The 21,052-nt window shown below is 41.7% G+C and overlaps 1 protein-coding gene across 6 annotated transcripts in view; it reads right to left on the bottom strand.

The window, feature by feature from the left end:
* col12a1b (collagen, type XII, alpha 1b) overlaps window positions 1-21,052 on the bottom strand; it is a 116,098-nt gene that overhangs the window by 70,524 nt on the left and 24,522 nt on the right. For all 6 annotated transcript variants that reach the window (XM_061705168.1, XM_061705165.1, XM_061705164.1 and 3 more), the window contains 6 exons: window positions 12,357-12,626; window positions 10,804-11,070; window positions 7,719-7,911; window positions 6,397-6,521; window positions 1,987-2,136; window positions 930-1,049 (listed from right to left, as the gene is read on the bottom strand). In XM_061705168.1, coding sequence (XP_061561152.1) covers window positions 930-1,049; window positions 1,987-2,136; window positions 6,397-6,521; window positions 7,719-7,911; window positions 10,804-11,070; window positions 12,357-12,626 — 1,125 coding nt within the window. The remainder of the gene's footprint in view (window positions 1-929; window positions 1,050-1,986; window positions 2,137-6,396; window positions 6,522-7,718; window positions 7,912-10,803; window positions 11,071-12,356; window positions 12,627-21,052) is intronic.

The following is a 21,052-nucleotide window of genomic DNA, read 5'->3' as shown; positions in this document are numbered from 1 at the left end:
GATACTAGTGTCTCTATTTCTCAGAACAGTGAAAGAGATTAAAGATAACGGTCAAATAAGAAGCCATATGAATCCAGCTGCAGTCAAACTACTACTCAAACCAGTCAAAGTCCCAGTTCTAACAGCTAGTTACTGCCCCTTTTACTGATTAACCCAGGCATCAAGATTATCTCCAAGGTACTTGCTGCTAGACTAGAAAAGGTTCACCTGTCGATACTCCACTATGACCAAGCAGGTTTCATTAAAGGTATAAGCTCTACAAATAATGTCAGACGACAAAGAAATTTAATAAAGAAATTTGATAAGCATGTCGCAGCACAAAAATCTCAAAACAATTGTCATGTCACTCTCTCTACTTTCTCTAATAGTAAATATACTATCTCTCAATTAGTAAATGCTCAGCCTCAAGTAGTAAGTACTCACTCTTAGGTATCAAATACTCTCTCAAGCCCTAATTACTCTCTTAAGTAGTAAATACTCTCTCAAGCCCTAAATACTATCTCTCACTCAAGTACTTAATACTCCCTCAAGAAGTACTTACTCACACATCTTTAGTACTAAATACTCACTCTAATACTAAAGATCAACAAGTGAGATGCACAAATGTGCACACCTTCTTATACCTGAGGATGTGGCTGAGTTTAGAATGAAACAATCACATTCAAACTGTGAACAGTTTAAATGTAAACAGTGTTAAATTGGAGTCATCACACACCTGCGATCATTTAAAGCGCTTCTGATTAGCCCCAAATAAAGTTAAGATGTTCTCGTCCGCTTTTTCCAACATTTCTTAGCAGTTCATACATTCATTGAACTTTTCCTTTTAAGAACAGGGAAAAAATGCAAACTCTAAATAGAAAAGCTTCAGCTCAGACTCGAACCCAGAACCTCAGAACTGTGAGACAGATCTGCTAACCACTATCAGTCACCTGTCATGGTGTTTCCTCCTTTGTACGGCAGGTTGGTGATGGCGTCCAGCAGGGAGGCTTTGGTGGCATGGGCGTTGAGGTGCCACTCGGTCTTGGGGTCGCCGCTGTACTGAGCCAGACCTGTGCGGAACACAGCAGCCAATTAGTGAGCAGCACTGTCTTCTGGACATTTCATAATTATTTTATTTTCATCGCATGTTAAAGATTGGGAATTACCAATCTGGACACTAAATTAAAGATATTTTAAATCACTACCTCTTCCTTCCACATTTCATGACCCATTCAAACCTTTTCAACTTCAAACAGTTAAGCTCATTTGGGACATATTGGGAACTGTTCCCATTCCCACAATTCCCACATTTTGCAATAGATTTCTCAAATTAAGGGTTATTTTAAACATTTGCCCCCTCCTACCACATTTCTTGACCCATTCTTACCTTTCCAATTTGAAACTCTTCACCTCATTCAAGATATATACTGAATTATTTATTACATTCCCAAATCTCATTTTTGCAATGCATTTCCAAAATTAAGAGATACAGTATTTCACATAATTACCTCCTCCTTCCACATTTCTTGACCCATTCAAACCATTTCAATCTCAAAATATTCCGTTTACTGAAGACATTTTGGTAACTCCTCCTCACATTCCCTAATGTCTCAGAGCTAAACAATAAAAATCCTAAAAATTTTTTGTACATCATTAATACTTCCTTCCACATTTCTTGACCCATTCAAATAATTCCGACTCCAAACTGTTAGCTCATTCAGGACATATACAGAACTAATTATAACATTCCCAGAACTCCCTAATTTTCTCGGTAAAATTCTACAATTAAGACGGATTTTACACATTTACCTCCTCATTCCACATTGATTTGAATCGACTGATTCAAATCATTCCAACTTCAAGTCGCAAATTCTACATTCCAACAATTCAATTATTCCCGCAGCATTTCCATTCAGCCTCAGTTTTTCAGAATTCACATGCAATTTCGAAAGGAATGTCATTTTATAGTTATTTAATTTCTATCTCGTGTTGCTAAATGGAAATTACCAATCTGGACTTTATCCGGGCCAATGTCGAAGACGGCGACCATGCGGCTGATGAAATTGCGAATGGTTTTGAAGTTCATGCGTCCGATACTCCAGGAGCCGTCTACCAGCAGCACAATGTCAGCCTTGGCGGAGGTCCTGCACTGAATGTCTGTAGTGACGACAAGAACGAAAAAAGACACGGCTGAGCGCCTGCTTTGCCAAGCAGGCGCTCTCCAAAGTGCGACAGGACCTTTGTGTGTGGAATGTGTGCGACAAGGTGGGAAAATGAGAAGAAAACACCACAGAGACAAGAGAAGGAGCACTTTATGTAACACACATCATCATTCACACTCCTAACACTTTTTTGCCGCCTTTTGCTTTTTTCACATCCAGCGACGTTTCAGACGTTTTGCTGATCCACGCCGACTCGTCCTCCCCATTATTCCGCCATTTGGTCACTCCAAATAACCTGTTGAGCTGAGAAATGGGGGCTCCGCAGCGAGCCATTTAAAATCTGGAGAGTGCAAGTGAAGAGAAGTTAGAAGGCAGTAGATGCAAACATGTGCCGTTAGCACACCACTAATCACAGCTAACAACGTCTGGAGTTTTCTGTGGATGACGCCGGACGGTACTGGCGTCACATTGACTTAAGAGTTTAACTTGTTCCGTGACCAAGCTCATAACTCAGTTTACGCGAATATCAAATCAAGTTTCCCCAGTGAAAATAATTGAATTGTCTTCAGTCCTTTCCAGCCACGCTAAAATGCAGTGATTCCCAAAGACTGTTTTGAGAGCTCATCAGTTGTGCTGCCGGAAATGACACAATCGCACGTAATTGATTGGAAAAATTATTATTGATTTACTACCACTAATGTATCTTTGTTCGTCTGTCTATTCCAGCTATGTATAGTGACAGGCAAACAAATTCAATACTCTTCCAATAGATGGCAGAAGGTGCAACCTGTATATCCACTTGTTGCCGTTCATCTAACACAACTATTATTACAATGCTATCTTGACATACGAGTTTATTTCATTCTGTGACCAAGCTCATAACCCAATGTACTTTCTTACGTCAAATCAAATTTCTCAATTGGAATCAATGGAAATGTCATTAATCTGTTCAAGCACACCAAAAAAATACGCCAAATTTCTTTTTCATGCATTTTGAATATAGAAAAATAGCGCAGTTTTGAATGATAACGTCAGACAAAATAAAAGATAATTTAAAGAAACAAACAGGCCTAATCCTCCCGGTGTGACAGCGCCACCACGATTTAATGAAGTTCAACTGTTCAACTGTCAACAAATAGTTTTTCTTTCGAAAACAACAAGTTAGTTTACACATTTTGCTTTCTGCTCCATAGGATTTACTCAGAAACCAGAGACAGACGCAACAGGAGGTGGACCAAACTCTTTCCAGCAAGGACGCCAACGACAAAGCCAGCGAAAATCTTTTGCCTAAATCTGACGAGCTCTTTAACTTCGTGTCCTCAGAGCACGACAGACAAGAGGACCAATAACGGGCCGCGACGGGTCGGGAAGCACAGTCATGTAGCATGCAGAACTCCAGCTAACCCCTCTTAGGCCTGGTGCACACAAAGATTTTTCCATTCTTAAAAGATGTTTTATCTGCTACGGACCCCACACATACCGATAGATTTAAAAAAATAATAAATCAGGCATCATCCTTTCCTGCACCTTCTTTCCCAAAACCAATTGACACTGATCCGTGACTCCTGCCACCCTCTCATATCTCATTGAGGTAACGTAGCAGGAGGTAGAGGGCATCTTGAAGGGGAATGAGAGGCTCTACTTGTCCCCAGGACCCTCTCCCAAAAGCCTTGCTTAAAGCAAATATCACAGCCATTACCCCACTCATCACTGCCATAATAAAAAGTTCTCTTCACAGTGCTCATGTTCCAAAAACTGCCTTTATTCACCCCCACCCAAAAAAACCCTCATTAGACTCCGGGTACAGTATGTCTTCATAGGGAATGCAAGATCTCTGCTGTGGGGTGCTGCAGGGCTCAGTCCTTGGACCTCATCACCCTCTATATGTTTCCACTGGGTCAGCTCATCAGTAAGCACAGTATCCACTACCACTGCTACACTGACAACACTCGACTGTACTTGAAAGTGGATCTCTCATCTCCGTCAAACACAACGACAGCTCTCTGTGGGTGCCTGGAGGAGATGAAGGCAAAGATTACATCCAACTTCCTCCAGCTAAACTGCACTAAAACCGAAGCTATCCATCTCAGTAACGCATAAAACAACAACAAAAATTTTGTTGTTGTTGTTGTTGTTGTTAAAATATTATTATTAGTGTGTAATAACTGTATATACTGTGTAGTGTTGCCTTTGAAGGGAATGACCGAGTAAGTGATGTCAGCAACTCGACACGGTTCACCTGGTTCGTCTACGTGTGAGCGTCTGGCCGTGTGTTGTGGCTTACAGCAGCAATGAGTGTTCTCATTTTGGACTTGTGTGTCTGACTGTTTCTCCCATTCAATAAACGGCTGAAAGTGCAACTGTAGGTGTCCTTGCCCACATGCCGGTGCATTACACTCTCTTAATTGCTCCTTTTTTTCACATAAGCAAATAATAGACTGAATGACGGCTAAAGCCTGGAAAAACCTTCGAGTTGGGGCACTCATAAGTCTAGGTACTATTTCATTTGGACAGCGCACTACTCTGAGAACACCCCATCTCATCTCATCTCATCTGGGAACCTAAGCAGCATAGGGCCTGGTTAAAATAAATAGAGAGTTGGAGTCCGAAAGGGCATCCATCCATAAAAAAAAAAAAAAAAACTACATCAAAACTTAAGAGTACTGCATTGCTATACTCTTTAACACAATACACAAACCATTTTTACATTCCTTAACATGGTTGAAACATCGGGGGAAATGATTTGATGTATGAGTAAATTGAGTTACGAGTCATGGAATTAATTGAGCACGTAAGGTTGACGTGGTTTTATTTTGTTCTAACGAGCCCCCTGACGCAACCATAATGACAAGATGGATTGTGCAGACCGACGTTCCCACGGGAAGGTTTCCTACCTCCAACAGATTGTCCCAGACCACACGGACCCGTCAAAGCGTGCGCCGAGGAGCGCGCCGCTCTTTTCCTGGCCACGTGGGTAATAGGTCAGCCCCGCGTCTGCTCCCCATTACGCCATAAATTCCCACCCGGGGTCAGCATTCCCTCAGGGCCTGAGAGCAGCGTAACATTTTCCAAGCTGCATGTATGTTTCCCCGGGAGTAGCTGACATTCTGGATCATTAACAAAGTGTAATTGTGAGCAGGGAGGCTTTTTCAGGTGACATTTCTCTACAATAAAAACGCCGAAGACACTGGAGTTCAGGAACATCCAAATATGTAACATGTGCGGTATTGGAGATGCACAGCCAAGCTGCGATTCCCAAACAACCGTGTCAACGCTTGCGCACATCTGCGGAGCCGTACATCGGTGAAGGCTGACTGAAAAAAGCAGCGAGGTGAGCCAAACAGCTCTCAGTAATTAGCCGTAATCGTGATCATGTGCGCCCGGCTTCTTCTTCATGCTAATTGACTGCGACAACGCCAAGTTCAACCTTCTGGCACCAATCTGGGAGAAGTCAAGGCGAGTATGTGCCGCTGGGCAGAAACTTAACACAGTCTACAGACGCTGCGCTAATTAGGTTTCTTCCAGAAGGTTGTTCGTAGCTCGTTATTTTGCCGGAAGATGCCCACTTTTACCCAGGCTATGCCACGCCTTTACTCACGAAACCGAGGCTTCCCTTCACCCCATGCTCCCTTGACCCAGCTCCACCACACCATTGTGAATTAACTGTGGCTAAGCACATCACAAACCTGATTACCCCCAGGCCTGTTCATCCAAGACATCACTTAAATAGAACTTGTTTGACAAAACGAAGTCGGCCAAAATATTTTTAAAAAGCTGCAACAAAATGGAACGAAAAATAAATTCAGGAACAGACGAGAAATAAAGTAATTGATATCTATCAGTCTGAAAAGGATTACAAAGTCATTTCTAAATCTATAGGATTCCAGCGGAACACCGTGAGAGCCATTATTCTCAACTAGAGAAAACATGGAACAGTGGTGAACCTTCCCAAGAGTGGACTGAACGGGCATCTTTGGCAATGTTCGGCGCCACTGACTCGGTAATTGCCTTTCACTAGTCTCTATTCTTGTCATACACAAAGCATGAACAAAAAAAAAAACCCACAAAGAGCTACAGCACGAAAAAAAGAGTGTTACCAAACTGACACTGTGGAATGATATGGCGTGGATTTGGCGTTTGCAGTAGTTCAAACAAAATGTATCAATCTGTTGGTATGTCCGAATATGGGTAACTCTAATGCCCGTAAATAACGATAATGGCTGTAATGTAAAGTGTGGGGGGATGCAGTGTTTACCGGAGGGACCCAATGGAGCTGGCTCGGGAGCATCAGAGAGCGTGGTCTTCTCCTCCCCCGCCAGAGGCAAACTCTCCCCTCCGTCGAACATCCCAAGCACGGCCACGGAATATTTTGTTCCAGCCCTGACACGAAACACAGGGATCCCCATCACATGCTCATGCCAAAAGAGTTTTTCCTGGATGCCGTATAAGCACCAACATGGAAAGCACATGTAATGTTCCAGGGAGGAGTTACGGGTGCATTTTTGGGCTAGCTTAGCACCGGCTTCTTGCCAGCCAGGTGATCGCAAGGCACTGAAAGATGCTTTCTACGCTCTCTAACTTGGTTGATTCCAACTTTGACATAGTAGAAATCATTTGTGTGGGTGTGTGTGTGTGTGTGTGTGTGTGTGTGTGTGTGTGTGTGTGTGTGCACGTCCGCCTGTGTGTGAGAGAGAGCAAGAGTAAGACAACGAGACAGACAGACAAACAGACAGACAGAGAGAGAGAGAGAGAGAGAGAGAGAGAGAGAGAGAGAGAGAGACGGGGTGTTTGCAGGCACGTTTGAAAGCCCTCCGTCTCACTCTTTGTCAATGTCTAGGAACAATCGTAGAACCATATAGGACAAGTCACACTATGCGGAAAAACAAAACAAAAATTCTGACACGCCAGACTTTGTGTGTTACGTCAGATCGGCAATCTTTGATTTGGTCACACTTCACACGGTTACAAGGCTTGATCGGGAACTCAAAACTCAAATAATCGTTACGGACGCTTGATTGGGAACGCATAACTCAAATAATCGGGTCTAAAAATAAATGAATAATAAAATGAAAAAATAAAATCCGCCCCTGCACTTTTACACTCCAACACAGTGGAACTCATTTGTACGCTCCTTAACATGATAATTGTTTTATTTCCCTCATTTATAATACTCTTGGATAGCATTTGTATTATGTGCTCAAACATTGTAGATACAATTTTAGACTTGATTGCCATGCTGTTGAAGGAGGTTGCTTCATTGTTTAAAATGCTTTCTAAGTTATTTGAAGTGGTCGGTACAATGTTTAAAGTGGTTGCTATGCTTTCTGGAGTGGTTGGTATGATGTTTGAAGTGGTTGCTATGATGCTTACAGTGGTTGCTATGTTATTTAAAGTGGTTGCCATGGCTTTTAACTCACGCAGTGGATGGTGATTTTTGCAGGCCATTCTCAACACGACAGCCGAGCGACCCACCTGAGATCTTCATCGTGAGTTTGTCTTCTCTACTGTTATGACTGCTTGTCTGCCATCTGAACGTTTTGCTCCATAATTGTAACGCTAACGCTACAATCCGCTCACCTGAGCTCCTCCAGAACCACAGTGTTGTCAAAGGGGCCCACGAGCAGCTCGGCCAGGTCAATATCGTTGCCTGAGGGGTGGAAGGTCACCTTGTAGCCCCTAACTTGCCCAGGCGCCGGATCCCACGAGACTCTGAAACTGGACTTAGTGGGCTCCGAAGTCTGGAGGTTCCTTGGAGCCTTGTAAGGCGACACTGGAACACAAGAACCCATCCAGGATGTTATAAAGAGTGAGTCCCTCATCAAGCCATGCTTTTCATCCAATCAGTGGTCAGTGAGAAAGTAGCATGTCAAGCTATTGCTAAAGTGTTAACACTAACTAATGCTTGAATTATATCGCTATATATTGCAAATTTTTAAGCGCTTGTTTTTTTAGGGGTTTTTACAGAATACAGGCAATTTCGAATTTGGGGTTGCACACCTTCCGTGGAGTACCACGTTGTGCCACAACATGCCAGGGAGCACTAAGCTCCAATGGAAGACATGCAGCATGATTAAGAGCTGATTGAGTATTATTCAATGCTCTGTTTGTATGTGTTGCTGCTCCATTTGTGTTGTTGGAAGGTTCAGATTTACCATGACATCTATGCTGATTTCTATTAGCACGTTTATGGCGTTTTGCATTATATGTTAGCATTAAGCTAACAGGCTTTTGTTAGACTAAATGATGTGTTTGTGTTGAACATTTTTGGTGTTTTAACATACAATTTAAAACAATGTAAAGTAGCAGTTGTTTGAAGGTTAATAATTACAATAACATCTATGCAAATTTCCATAAGCCCGCCTGCAGTATTTCACATTATAAGTTGGCATTAAGCGAGCTGTTTTTTTTACGATATAGTTTGTTTTAATATTTTGTTGTTTAAATATACAAAGTTGAATTCTGTTTAGTTTTCTGTGTCAGTTCTACAGTAAAAGTGTGAATGACAAACAGCTTGAAGCAAGCACGCTTTGCATCTTACTTGGAAAACTGAGCGATAGTTCTTTTTGATTCCTTCAAGTCATTTTAAGTTTACGATAGGCTCACATTTCTTGACAGCGTGAAAGTGGGAACAGGCCCCAAAGAATACTTTATAAGATATTTTGTGATAAGTGCAGGTGTGTTTTACTAAGTATAAAGCATGTGGATGCGTTTAAAGCATATGGGGGATGTAAAAGTAAGAATTTGTTTACGAGTGAGAGTGTTCTTCTTTTGGCATCCTTAAAATGATGTTATATGCCTCCCATTATCTTGACAAAGAAAATGTAGGAACAAGTAATACTTAAAAAAATAATAATAATTACAGTATATAGTCTCGCTACAGTATAGTGTGAATTTTTACCTTTGCGGTTGTGTATAAATGGGGGTTGACGGATTTGAATTAAATGAGTCACAAACATTCACAAGAGCCTTGTCAGCAGTCTTGACGTTTAATTTGAGTACACCCAGCAAGATAATTCTTCATTTTTCTCATCAACGCCACAAGAACATACTGTACACCTTCTTGCAGCCTGTGGATGCACAGCCAGCACAATTCAAGTGCATTTAGACTTTACGGGAGGGAAGGAAACCATTTAAGGAACTTGTTAATTTCCACATTCTTCAGTTAAGTTTCAACGTGTAATTTAGATGTTTTAATTTATTAACAAGTGTTTTGAGCAGGCGGCCGCTACGTGAGCACACTCAATTAAGGCTGGACCATTAGTACAATAAAATTGGTCAGGTCACTGATTACGCTAACAATATGGCTACACACAGAGAGGAGTTAGTTTACAAAAGCACAATTGATGTTGGCAACTTAACAATCTGGTCACGATATTAAGTTATATTCCAACACCTTAGTGACATTTTCCAAAAAACGACTAGCAGCTTTTTTGGTTTGTTTATTTATTTATTTATTTGTTTGTTTGTTTTGTTTTGTTCAGCTGCATGGTCATGCAGAAGGGTGGCTCTGTGTTCCTTTTGTGCTGGAACAGTTTTGCTTTTTCCCAAAAAGCGACCAGCAAATTCCCGCTAAGAAACAAACGTAATGAGCGGTATTGTTTTCATATTTTTTTGCATGTGACACAAAAGGGACTAAGATACGGTGCCCATTTTCAATGTTAGGCAATCATCAGGCATTTATCGACATGTTGGAAACCTTTGACGCAAATAAGTGTGTGCTTCCAAATCACAAATATTTTGGTGATGTTCTCTTGCCTCACCTGTACAACTTTACATGAGAAAACAGTATAGAGAGCTGTCAACAGACGTGGGCCAGCTGATCCATGCAGTTTAACAGTTAATTTTATAATGTTAAATTGTTGAATATTTTAAATAATAATTTGTTAAGGGTTGTGTTTACATTCATGTTTTGACTAAAGGGACATATTTCCAAGAGGAAGCCCTTATTTTCTTCTTGTTTTCAGTAAAGAAAAATAGGTGTTTCTATTATTTCTATGGAAGCGGATGCAACTTAATGCTTGGGGGAAAGAACAGTTTCAATGCTTGTTTGGTATCAGGAGAAATAAAGCAAATTCCAGGAGGGGGGGAAAAAAGCAAAACTTGCTTGAATAATGTTTGCTTTTTCTATAAGCGAAAGGGGGGAAATCAATTGAAATTGAAAATTGGATTTTTGCGGAAAACCTTGTTCTTTCAAGGCGAATTGCCTAGCACTCAAAATTCATATGAGATATTTTCATCCCAAAGCTCATGAATTTGTTTTGTGCCGAAAATGGTACAATATCCTGGAATCGGAAAACGTTTTTACATGTCAGTGCAATATACAGTATATACTGCATGTTATAGTATATTGCTTTTTTAGTGACTATCGATTGTTCACTACTTTTCAAGGTAAGATTCTGGGATACATTGAGGGCACCATATTTGGATAGTCCCAACTACACTACATATTCCAACAGCATTACAAAACGGTCACCTTACTGTAAAGGGCACTACTGTATACAGTGGCTAGGGAGTGATTCCCAACCCACTGTGTTTTCTAGTTGCTTGCATTAGTGACAGTAACATGTTTAAAATGTAAGCATTTGAGAAGCGTGAAAGGAGATGAGGCATGTTGTCATGTTTACGTGTCGTGATGCTCGTCTGAGGGTGTGCAACAACGTACGTGTGCTTCCTACTCCTTGCCTTGCTTTTCCTTCCCCACGTTTGTAGATGGGATGGACAGTGATGTCGTAGGAGGTCAGGGGTTGCAGCCTCTTCAGGACAGTGGACGTGACCCCTGCGGGGACCTTAAGGACCACCTCCCTGCCACCGGCACTCGGGACATATTTCAGGCGGTAATGCAGAACCTTGCCGGGTGCCGCAGCCCATGTCGCCTTCATGGTGCGCTCGCTCTCGTCGCTCACGCGTAGCCTTTGCGCCTCGGCCGAGACTGCGGGCCAAACGACAAGTCAGCGGTGACAAAAACACTGAAGACGGACCCAAAAAGATGGCCCAAATCAGCCAGATTGCTGCTTTTCCACAGCAAGTCGTAGCCAACGCCAAAATTCAAGTGATCGACTGTGAGTGCATAACCACATTTTCCTATCTTCCAATAAAATTCCAATAATTATCTGGAATTAAGGCTTAACTTAATGTGCTGATTCGAAAGTTTACAAGAGAATATTTAAATGAGTAAATCTTTCCTACACTTGGTTCACTCACAACACATTTTACTGATGGAAACTATACATCATCACACACACTAACACCAGGATTCACACAATCACTGAGTGAGCGAGCGAAGACTTGCCATGATAGCCAGGGAGTGGAGGTGGAAAAATTTATTGGTTAACTGAGAACTAATCGATCAGCAAATTAATCAACATCTATTTTGATAAACGATTAATCATTTAGAGGACTGGTTTAACTTAAAATGTTCCTGATTTTTCGATTAATCAATGAATTGGATTTTCTTAAAAAAGAAAATTATCCCTTTATTCAAAAACAGAACATTATTTCAAATCGACAGTGCAGAACAGGTATAAACATCAATTCATTACGATTCAGTTACTGGTTTGGACCATATCTCAGAAAATCGGCAAAATTGTTGATCTTTGGTTTCCAAAGTAAAAGCAGATGTTTGCAAATGTCAATTTTCTTTTTCCTTTTTTTAATTCAAGAGAAAGATAACCAGTCTGCTTTCATGTAGGACTAACAAAATCGGAGAATATTTACTGATGAGAGGCTGAAAATTCCGAGGATTTGGACAATTTTAAGTAAAACAAGGTTATCAAAAAAGTTGTCGATTAATTTGATAATCGATTAGTTGAACTTGAAGCTGCCTCGGAAGTGTATAAAGTATCAAACTAGTTGACCTTTCTTCGCATGAATCAGTAGCCAAGAATGAGCTTTTACTTTCAAAAAGGATAAGTACATCATTACTCCCTCTCGTGTGATATTGCTTCAATGTTTATTTGGTTTTGTTTAATCAGTCAACAACACCAAATAAATAACAATTGTCAGTCAATAAACAGCAATCAGAGAAAAAAGATTTTGCAATGAACCCTGATCCAAAATACATTTTTATCTCAGTTGGATTGATTAATTGATAGAACGATTGATTCTTAAAATATGTGATCGCTGCAGCCATACTTCCGAGTGACCTTGTAGTTGTTGTGATGTCTTTAACGTGAATGAATTGGCGCGATGAGGTTTGCTGCGTTGCGGTGGTCTTACCGTCGGTGGTTTCGTATCTGGAAAGCGGCTCGCTGTCCTTCTGATCATAGACGGCAACAACGGAGAGCTGGTAGAGCGTCTCCGGGCTGAGGCCGTCCAGCACCGTGTCCGTTTGGTCTCCTCGGACCATTTTCTCTCCAGACTCTTCGGAATACGCCGACTGCCATTTGACTCGGTACATCCTGACGTTCCCGGGAGCGGCCGTCCACCACGCAGAAAAACTGCGATCTGTCACATCCCGGGTGACCAGATTTTGAGGAGGACCCACCTCTGCAAGCACAAAGTCAATGCAGTGAACCCCCTCTATATTGCAGTCCATCGTTTGCAGCTCTGCTACACTGGGTACATTCAAGCAATCGTTTTGTCCGAATTCAGAGTGGCATGCCCTCAGTGTAGTAGCACGGTGTGCCATAAAATGCCGGGCAGCACGGAGCTTTACTGGAAGACATGCAGCGTAATTTAGAGCAAGAAGAAAAGGCAGAGAAGGTCCTCAACAAAACTCCAATAATAGTTGTTGTTCCCACATAGCAGAGAGAATACATGCCTGTGAGCATTGCTGTATGCTCTGTTTGTATGCGTTGCTGCTCCGTGTGTGTTAAAGTAGCAGGTATTTGAAAGTTTATAGATACCCGAACATCTATGCTAATTTATCTTAGCTCGTCTATGGTGTTTCGGATTATGTGTTAGCACAAAGCTAGCAAACTTTGGTTAGACAAAATGAAACTGTCGTGTTTAAATATACAGTGTTACAATTCTATTTTGTATTATGTGTCAGTTTTACAGTAAACTTGAGCTAGTGAGAGTGACAATAGGTCCGCGAAGGAATACTTTCAAAATGTGTGCCTTAATAAGTTTGTGTGTTTGAATAAGGTTAAATGTGTTTAGAGCATGTGGGAGGTGTAAAACTAGTTTTGTTTTGTTTTTATTCTGTGGTCTTGTATGCCAACAGAAGTGACGTCAGCCCCAAGTGTGCATGTTTTTAAGTCCAGGTTAAAAACTCTTCTTTTTTCCCATGCTTTTTAGAGCATTTCCACTTTTAAATGATATTTCTTCCACTGTACGCTGTTTTAATTATATATATATTTTTTTTCTCTGTGTTTTAAATGTTTATAAGCTGTTTTTTTTTCTTTGTCTTTAAATGCTTTTAATCATATAAAGCACATTGAGTTACCTTGTGTATGAAATGCGCTATATAAATACATTTGCTTTGCTTTGCTTGATATGGCAGATTTTCACCAATAGTGGTGGGCCTGGAACGTATCCCCTGCAATGAACACGGGTTCACTCACTGTATGGAGGACACGGACAGTGTTTTTAAAAGGAACATTTGCTCAAAAATCCTTTCCATGTTGTGTACGGTGACAGTAAAAAGTATTAAAAGACACGTGAATAACTTGTACCTGCTTCCTCAGTGACTGAATTCCTTTTTCAGACGATGACCTCACATCAAATTGAGATTTATTTGCCCGAGCGAGTGCCGCGTAGACATAAAGTCGCGTTCTCACAGCATCCGTGGAAAGATCGGGGGCGCTTATTATCACCACGCATGAAATGATTTGTTTTCTTGCCGTGCCAACTGAAACACATCTCGGAACAAGTCGACTCGCTGGGTGCCGTTCAAACGAGATGACTGTGCAAATGCTTCATTACGGCGCAGAAAATGTGACAAGATACAAAGTGTGCAGGCGTGCATGCATGTCTGGAGGAGCGAAGAGTAAATAACACATGAAAGATATCTGGTCCAGGAGAGACACTCGCTCTTCCCGTGAGTCGTAAATCCAAAGGAAATGAAAGATGCTGACTTTCACATATTCAATCAGGTGGCGGCTTTTTATTTTGACAGGTCGCGCAGACGCCGCCGCTGGGCCTTTGCCACGTGCAGCTTCTGCCATTTTTGATCAACTTCAAGAGGCGCTGGGAGCCGCAGACAAGCATCGCACGGAATATCACGTGGAACACCGCATACAGTCCCGCATGGAATATGTGGCGCTGCTGCGCAGACATTTTTCCACTGTCTAATTTGAGACATCTTTAAATACCATCAGGCAAAAGGCTATGCTCTCATGTTGCAACACTTTCAGTGCTTTTTGTTCACATTAGAAAACATTCAGTCTGTTTCAGAATAGGAAAAGGAATCACCATTTGTGGGTTTTAAAACATGAAACATACGTACAACCAGGAAAACGTTTTGTCAATTTGTGGGGTGAAACTGTTGAACAGTATGAGGGAGGAATTCAAGCAAGAAATAAAGTATAACTATGGGGGAAATGAGACATACATGTACAGTATGTACATTTGTGTATAGGGAAGACTGTATAGTCATGGGGGGAAAAAATTGACCACCCTTGTTTTTTTTTCATTTTAATGCCTGGTACCACTGAACGTAGATTATCTGAAGAATATAGAACTGATTCCATAATACGTGGATCACAGGGAACGGGCGTCGCTGTGGCCGCTCCAAACACTCTCTCACCAGACGCAAGCGCGCCAACAGCCCGCTGAAGAGGACCGAGATGGAAGAGGCATAAGAAACGAATGACCGTTCATTGTGTATAAATAAGTGTGAAGCACAATTCACCAAGCGTTGGATTGTTGCCCCATTAATAGGAAGGGTGAGCTGAGAAGGGACGTGGGTGAAGGTTGAAAATTTTTGAGCTCGTCATCCACTCCCATTCACGTGACTTAAAACTGCCCTGCAAGCTTCGGGCTTTAATCCACCACAGTTACATAAAAAAATATATATATATAGTTAAGTATTGTTGTAAAACACAACATATGTATACTTATAGACAGTAGTTGTATGGCTGAGACAAAACCCAGAAACGCCGTGTTGCCGTGCAGCTGAGTTGAGTGGGTACCAAGCAGAAAATAGGCAAAATATGAATTGCCAAAACTATGTCACACTGTCTCCAATTTCAAAACCACCCATTTTGCAAACCTTATGCCTTTTATTTACTTTTGCATTCAATTGGCAAAGCGCATAGATCCATCCATCCATCCATCCATTTTCTGAGCCGTTTATCCTCACAGGGGTTGAGGGGGTGCTGGAGCCTATCCCAGCAAAAGGTTTGCATGGTTTATTTTTTATTTTGTCCATCCATCCATTTTCTGAGCCGCTTCTCCTAACTAGGGTCGCGGGCGTGCTGGAGCCTATCCCAGCTATCATTGGGCAGGAGGCGAGGTACACCCTGAATCGGTTGCCAGCCAATCGCAGGGGACATATAAACAAACAACCATTCGCACTCACATTCACATCTACGGCCAATTTAGAGGCGTCAATCAACCTGCCACGCATGTCTTTGGGATGTGGGAGGAAACCGGAGTGCCCGGAGAAAACCCACGCAGGCACGGGAGAACATGCAAACTCCACACAGGCGGGGCCGGGGATTGAACCCCGGACTCAAAACTGTGACGCAGACGCTCTAACCAGTCGCCCACCGTGCCACCAAAGCGCATAGATGTCAACCTTAAACCATGTCACAGACTAATTTTGACCTATGTAATGCATAAAACAGTAGAAACAAAATTATTCTGATGGAAGGGGACTTTTAATGACGGAAAAACAACACTCCATAATATTTTACTTCATAAAAACATGTAATGGCATAATTAAAAGAATTCTACATTTTTTTTGTCACACTGCATCAATTAAATGCTGTTCCTTCTGGTGTGCACGCCTTGACCTTCTGCGCCTATACCATTAAATGAGGTGTTAATCTCAATCCTGGTTCTACGAGTTCGAAGCACTACTTGCCTCTTTGCAGCCACCAATCATATTGCAGAGGGGGCGTCTCCTCAAATGGGATTCATAATGTCTCAAATCATCTCTGAATTCATCAGTACGGCACTAATATTAGTCGCTCTATGTCGAGGACAAAGAATATATGACTGTGAGTTCTCTTTTATTGTCTGCCTACATAGATGCTAATGAGCATTAGCTTTAAGATAGTGGGGCCTTTCTTTACGTAGTTGTTCATCTGTTTTAAATACACAAGGTGTAATTCTCTTTGTTTTATGTTTAGTATGACAACTAAACTTCAACTTGTAGTGGCAACAAACAGTCTGAAGCCGCTTTTTGGATTCATTGTTCACTATTTGACAAAGTGCTGCTTGTGGTGAAGTGCGTTTATTGCCACCAGATAGCACTCGTATCTCAAGTTTGCACTCACAACTTATGGCCAAAAAAAATCAGTCAAATGATGGCTTGTTTCTCGAAAGAGTCATAAGTCTCGAAGGCACCAAAGTACATTGGTATCATTGTAAATTGAGTAACCCACTGAGATCTTTTCCTACCTGATCACTTTTTTAAAGAACGGATGAATTTCACATTGCACTTGTTGATGGGGGAGGATTTAAATGAGTTTTAACTGGTTCTTAGTCATCTTCGGACCACCAGTACGTTTTGGTATGCAACACTTATATTGTAAATTTTTCATTTCTTTGTTATTTGTAGGGTGGGACAGTGGACAAGTGGTTTGCACATCTGGCTCAAAGTTCTGAGAACCCGGGTTCAAATCCGGCCTCACCTGTGTGGAGTTTGCATGTTCTCCCTGGCTCTCCGGTTTCCTCCCACACTTCAAAAACATGCATGGTAGGTTAATTGATGACTCTAAATTTCCCGTAGCTGTGCATGTGAGTGTGTATGATTGTTTGTCTATATGTTTCTGCGATTGGCTGGCGACCAGTTCAGGGTGTACACCACCTCTTGCCTGTAGTCAGCTGGGAGAGCCCGCAACCCGAGTGAGGATAAGCGGCACGGAAAAGGGATGGTTGTTATTTGTAGCTCATGTTTGAAATGTTTGTTAAATAGTTCAATGAATGTTGTTTACTTTGTTTGCAGTCCACTTGTTTGGTCTCGCTCAAAACGCTGACGTTTCAATGATTCACAGACAACAAAGACCATAAAAAAATAAAAATAAATCACAAATGAGCGTGTCTGTGGTTTTTGGCTCCAACTGAGTCAAAGCAGCAAAAATCTAAACAGTCTATTAGCCGGTAAGCACACTTAGCCAGTAGCGATGGATCTTTAAGCGGCTAAATCAGATCAGATGTTTTCCTCACAACGGGAGGGTTGGTTTTTTTTTCTTCTTTTAAGCGAGAATACGAGACAAGTGGAGAAAAAATAACACTAATCTTCACTAAGAGTCATGTTGCGTAACTGCTGGATGTGAAAAGGCTGCTAACTGCCCACTAAATGCTTGCTAACTACTCACTCGCTATCGCTAACAAGCACAAGCCGGGAGCATGCAGTTGGTTTCAAGGTTCTCCTAATTTGGCTCCCTCACAAGAAAGAAATAGACAGCTACACCAATACAACGTTCCCCCTGCTCATCTATTGCGGTTCATCTTTCGCGACACCGCTCTAATTGTTTATCTTTTTATTTTTTTTATGGGTTAGGGTTTACAGCAAATAGCCAGTCATTGCCTACTACAACATGACAGACAGAGACAGGGTGTGGAATAAAGAGGGAGAAGAAGTAGAGAAAGTGGCCAGAGAAAATATATGCCTGTGGGTAATATCGTACTGTAGAGCATGGTTGAACATTTTTTTGTAAATAAATATAAATTATATATAATGTTTAAACTGTCTTTTGTTGTGTGCGATACCGCTCCGTGGGGGTTAATGCAGCAGTTGTTTTAAGGTTTATAGTTATCGTAACATCTATACAAAGTTCTGTTAGCTCGTCTATGGCATTTCATATTGTATGGTAACGGTAACATCGATCCATAAATTCATCTATGGCATTTTGCATTATACATTAACATTAAGCTAGCTGACTTTTGTTATTGTATGGTTTGGTTGAACATCCATCCATTTTCTGTTCCGCTTATCCTCACTAGGATCGCGGGTGTGCTGGAGCCTATCCCAGCTGACTCTGGGCGAGAGGCAGGATAGTTGCGAATAGTTGTCTGTGTGTATATGTGCCCTGCGACTGACTGGCGACCAGTTCAGGGTGTAATATGCTATACTCAGTGATAAATAAATCAGGGTTCACTGTACAAACGATCATCAATCAACATCACATATAAACCCGCAGGCCATTTGTGGCCAGCTACATGGGTTTTTTTTGGCCTGCCGCACATTTTAATAATAAGATTAAACATGGCCCGCTTCCAGATGTTAGGAGAAAAAGTTAAAATGTTAGTACAATTTGCTTAATGAAAAAAAAATTAAATGTTACAAGATATCACACTTTATAATTGAAAAACTGTCAGACTTTTTTTTTTATACACTGGATATATATTTTTCATTTATTTCACTCACACCACTATGACTAAGAGACTTCCGGCACTGCGAGCTGCTAGCATTCACTGAGAGTTCTTTTGGTTTTCTTTGCATTCATTTGTATATGATGTTCATCCCACACCTCTCCAAATCTTTTCACTCCAGTTATATATTTTTGTCAAAAGCTTTAGTATAACAGTGCCATCCGAATATTTTGAGTTTTCAGTTAAAGCAGTAATTTTGTGCAATTTCTGTACAATTCCCTATAACAATTCCATTTCAGTCCAGTAGAAAAGCTTCATCATCATCATCAGTGAGCGCAGATTTAGTTTTGCATTGCACGTGACCGCTGCAGCACACTGAGTGAAAACTAGACAGGGGCCCGGGTGCCCGCTGGGTCGCTCACAGTGGAAAGTCGACTGGCCTCCTGCGTTGTGTAAACTTGGCCACTGCACTTTTTCCACCTCCCGTCAGACATTTCAAGAACCCTGAGGAGCCCAGGATGACTCGACGCGTTTTGTGCAGGTGGCCCAGAAAGAAGAATGGTGCACATCCGTCAACGTCAGTGTTATCATTTTGTATTTGTGTATTGGGCCTGTTCAGTGAATGGCGACTGTGGCTCGCTCGCCTTACCCACATTCCAGGGCATTACCATTTAATGGCTCCTTTTTTTTTTTTTTTTTTTTTTTTTTTTTTTTTTTACACTTCACTGGAGCGGTAGCACACTTCACTGGAGCGGTAGCATATCTTAAGCTAGCACTTATCTCAAATGTTGCCTCCCAACCTAAAGCAAAAAGCCACCTTGAAAAGCTTGTAAGTTGGTGGACATGTAAGTCAAGGTACATCTGTATTAAGAACCGTAGACTAGGGTTCAACGAACCACGGCCGAGAGAGAAAAAGAGAACAGGCGCGAAGGCAGGGGTGTCCAAACATTTTCTTCCAAGGGCCATATACTGAAAAATCTAAGGAGGCAAAGGCCAAATTGACATTTTTTACCATGCATTGCGTTATGTATTTACCATACCAAAATCAATCCATCAAGTAAGTAAAGATATGCAAAGCCTTTGTATAATGTTTATAAATATTATATATATTTATTTTGAAAAAAACAGCTTAGGGATCAAGCAAAACGTCGAGACTTTCTGGGTGATCAGTGGCTCTGTATTCCACTCGCGGTGGCAGTTTCTGGTATGTGCAGCCTCACGGGGCACCATTTCCAGCAAGGGTGTCTCAGGGGTGTGGGGGGGGGGGTAATCACACATTCAAGCTAGGAGAGTTCAGAACCAAAACAAGAGCATTCTATACGAATACAGAAATTCTATACGCATACAGAAAGGGGCTCAAACAATTTCAATTCCAAAGCACATCTTACCCAGTGATGTGTGAATTGTGGAACACACGGATGTGAGGAATTTATTTTATTCTCTTCTCCTGCCTTGCCACCCATTGTAAAAAGTAAGTAGTACAATGCAGGCAAATGACAGAAGACATGTCAATTGTTAATTCTGGTTTGGACACTTTGCGCTAAGGAATACAAAGTAACAGTAGAAAAACTGCAAAATAACAACTGAAGAAAAGTTCAAGATACGAACAGCCTCATGGAAGGTAGCTCGTTCTTAAGTAGGCCTTCACTTTAGTGGTGGCGTAGCTGAAGTTCTCACTTAAATGGAATTTGGACTCTCGACACAAAGCGAAAAGAAACGACCGCCCAAGTAATGGCTTGTAACTCAGAAAAACTCCTAAACTGGGACACTGGTAAGTCACGACTCAAGATAATGCTGTACAAGGTTGTCCAACTTGACGAGACAACAGTTATTGTGAGCGGAGACGAGGAGGACTAATCGTCTGGAAGTCTTTCCTGATCTGTCTGCTCTTCCAAAGCCGCAAACCCCTCCAACGTCTCTGCAGCCCAGAAAAGTTTTCCATCCTGCTGCAGGCTCACATTGTGCTCTTCCTGCAATCAGGAAGCGTCTGCTTTGGGGCCTCTTTGAACGCCAGCCATCCCGTACAAAGAGCAGCTGCAGACGGGATGGGACTAGACGAAGGAGGCGGAGACACTCGGGAATGTGAGCACGGCCTGTCACAAGTCAGAAGCAACCTAGCCATCACTCGACTGACTTTTTGTGATCGTCTGTGTTCACACTTCCGCCTCCGGCACACAACCGGAGATCGGCCTTTCCTGAATCTCCTCGCTCCATCCAAAGTGAAAAGTCTCTAGGCCTCTGCATGCATCCAGCAGCTTCCAAGACGGAAGTAACCAAGTACAAATACTTTGTTATTGTACTTAAGTAGATTTTTCAGGTATCTGTCCTTTATAAATAATTATTTTTCTGACCACTTTGTTTTACTCCCTACATTTGAAAATGTGTATCTTTACTTTCTCCTTCTTACTTTATCAAATTACAGTCCTGACTTGAGATCAAAGTTTTTCAAGACATGAGCTGTCAATTGAGTGGGCTTTTTTTCCGCT

This window comes from Phycodurus eques, chromosome 18, assembly GCF_024500275.1.
Source record: "Phycodurus eques isolate BA_2022a chromosome 18, UOR_Pequ_1.1, whole genome shotgun sequence".
NCBI lineage: Eukaryota > Metazoa > Chordata > Actinopteri > Syngnathiformes > Syngnathidae > Phycodurus > Phycodurus eques.
The sequence above is the reverse complement of the archived record's forward strand: the minus strand, read 5'-3'. Positions and strand labels throughout refer to the sequence as shown.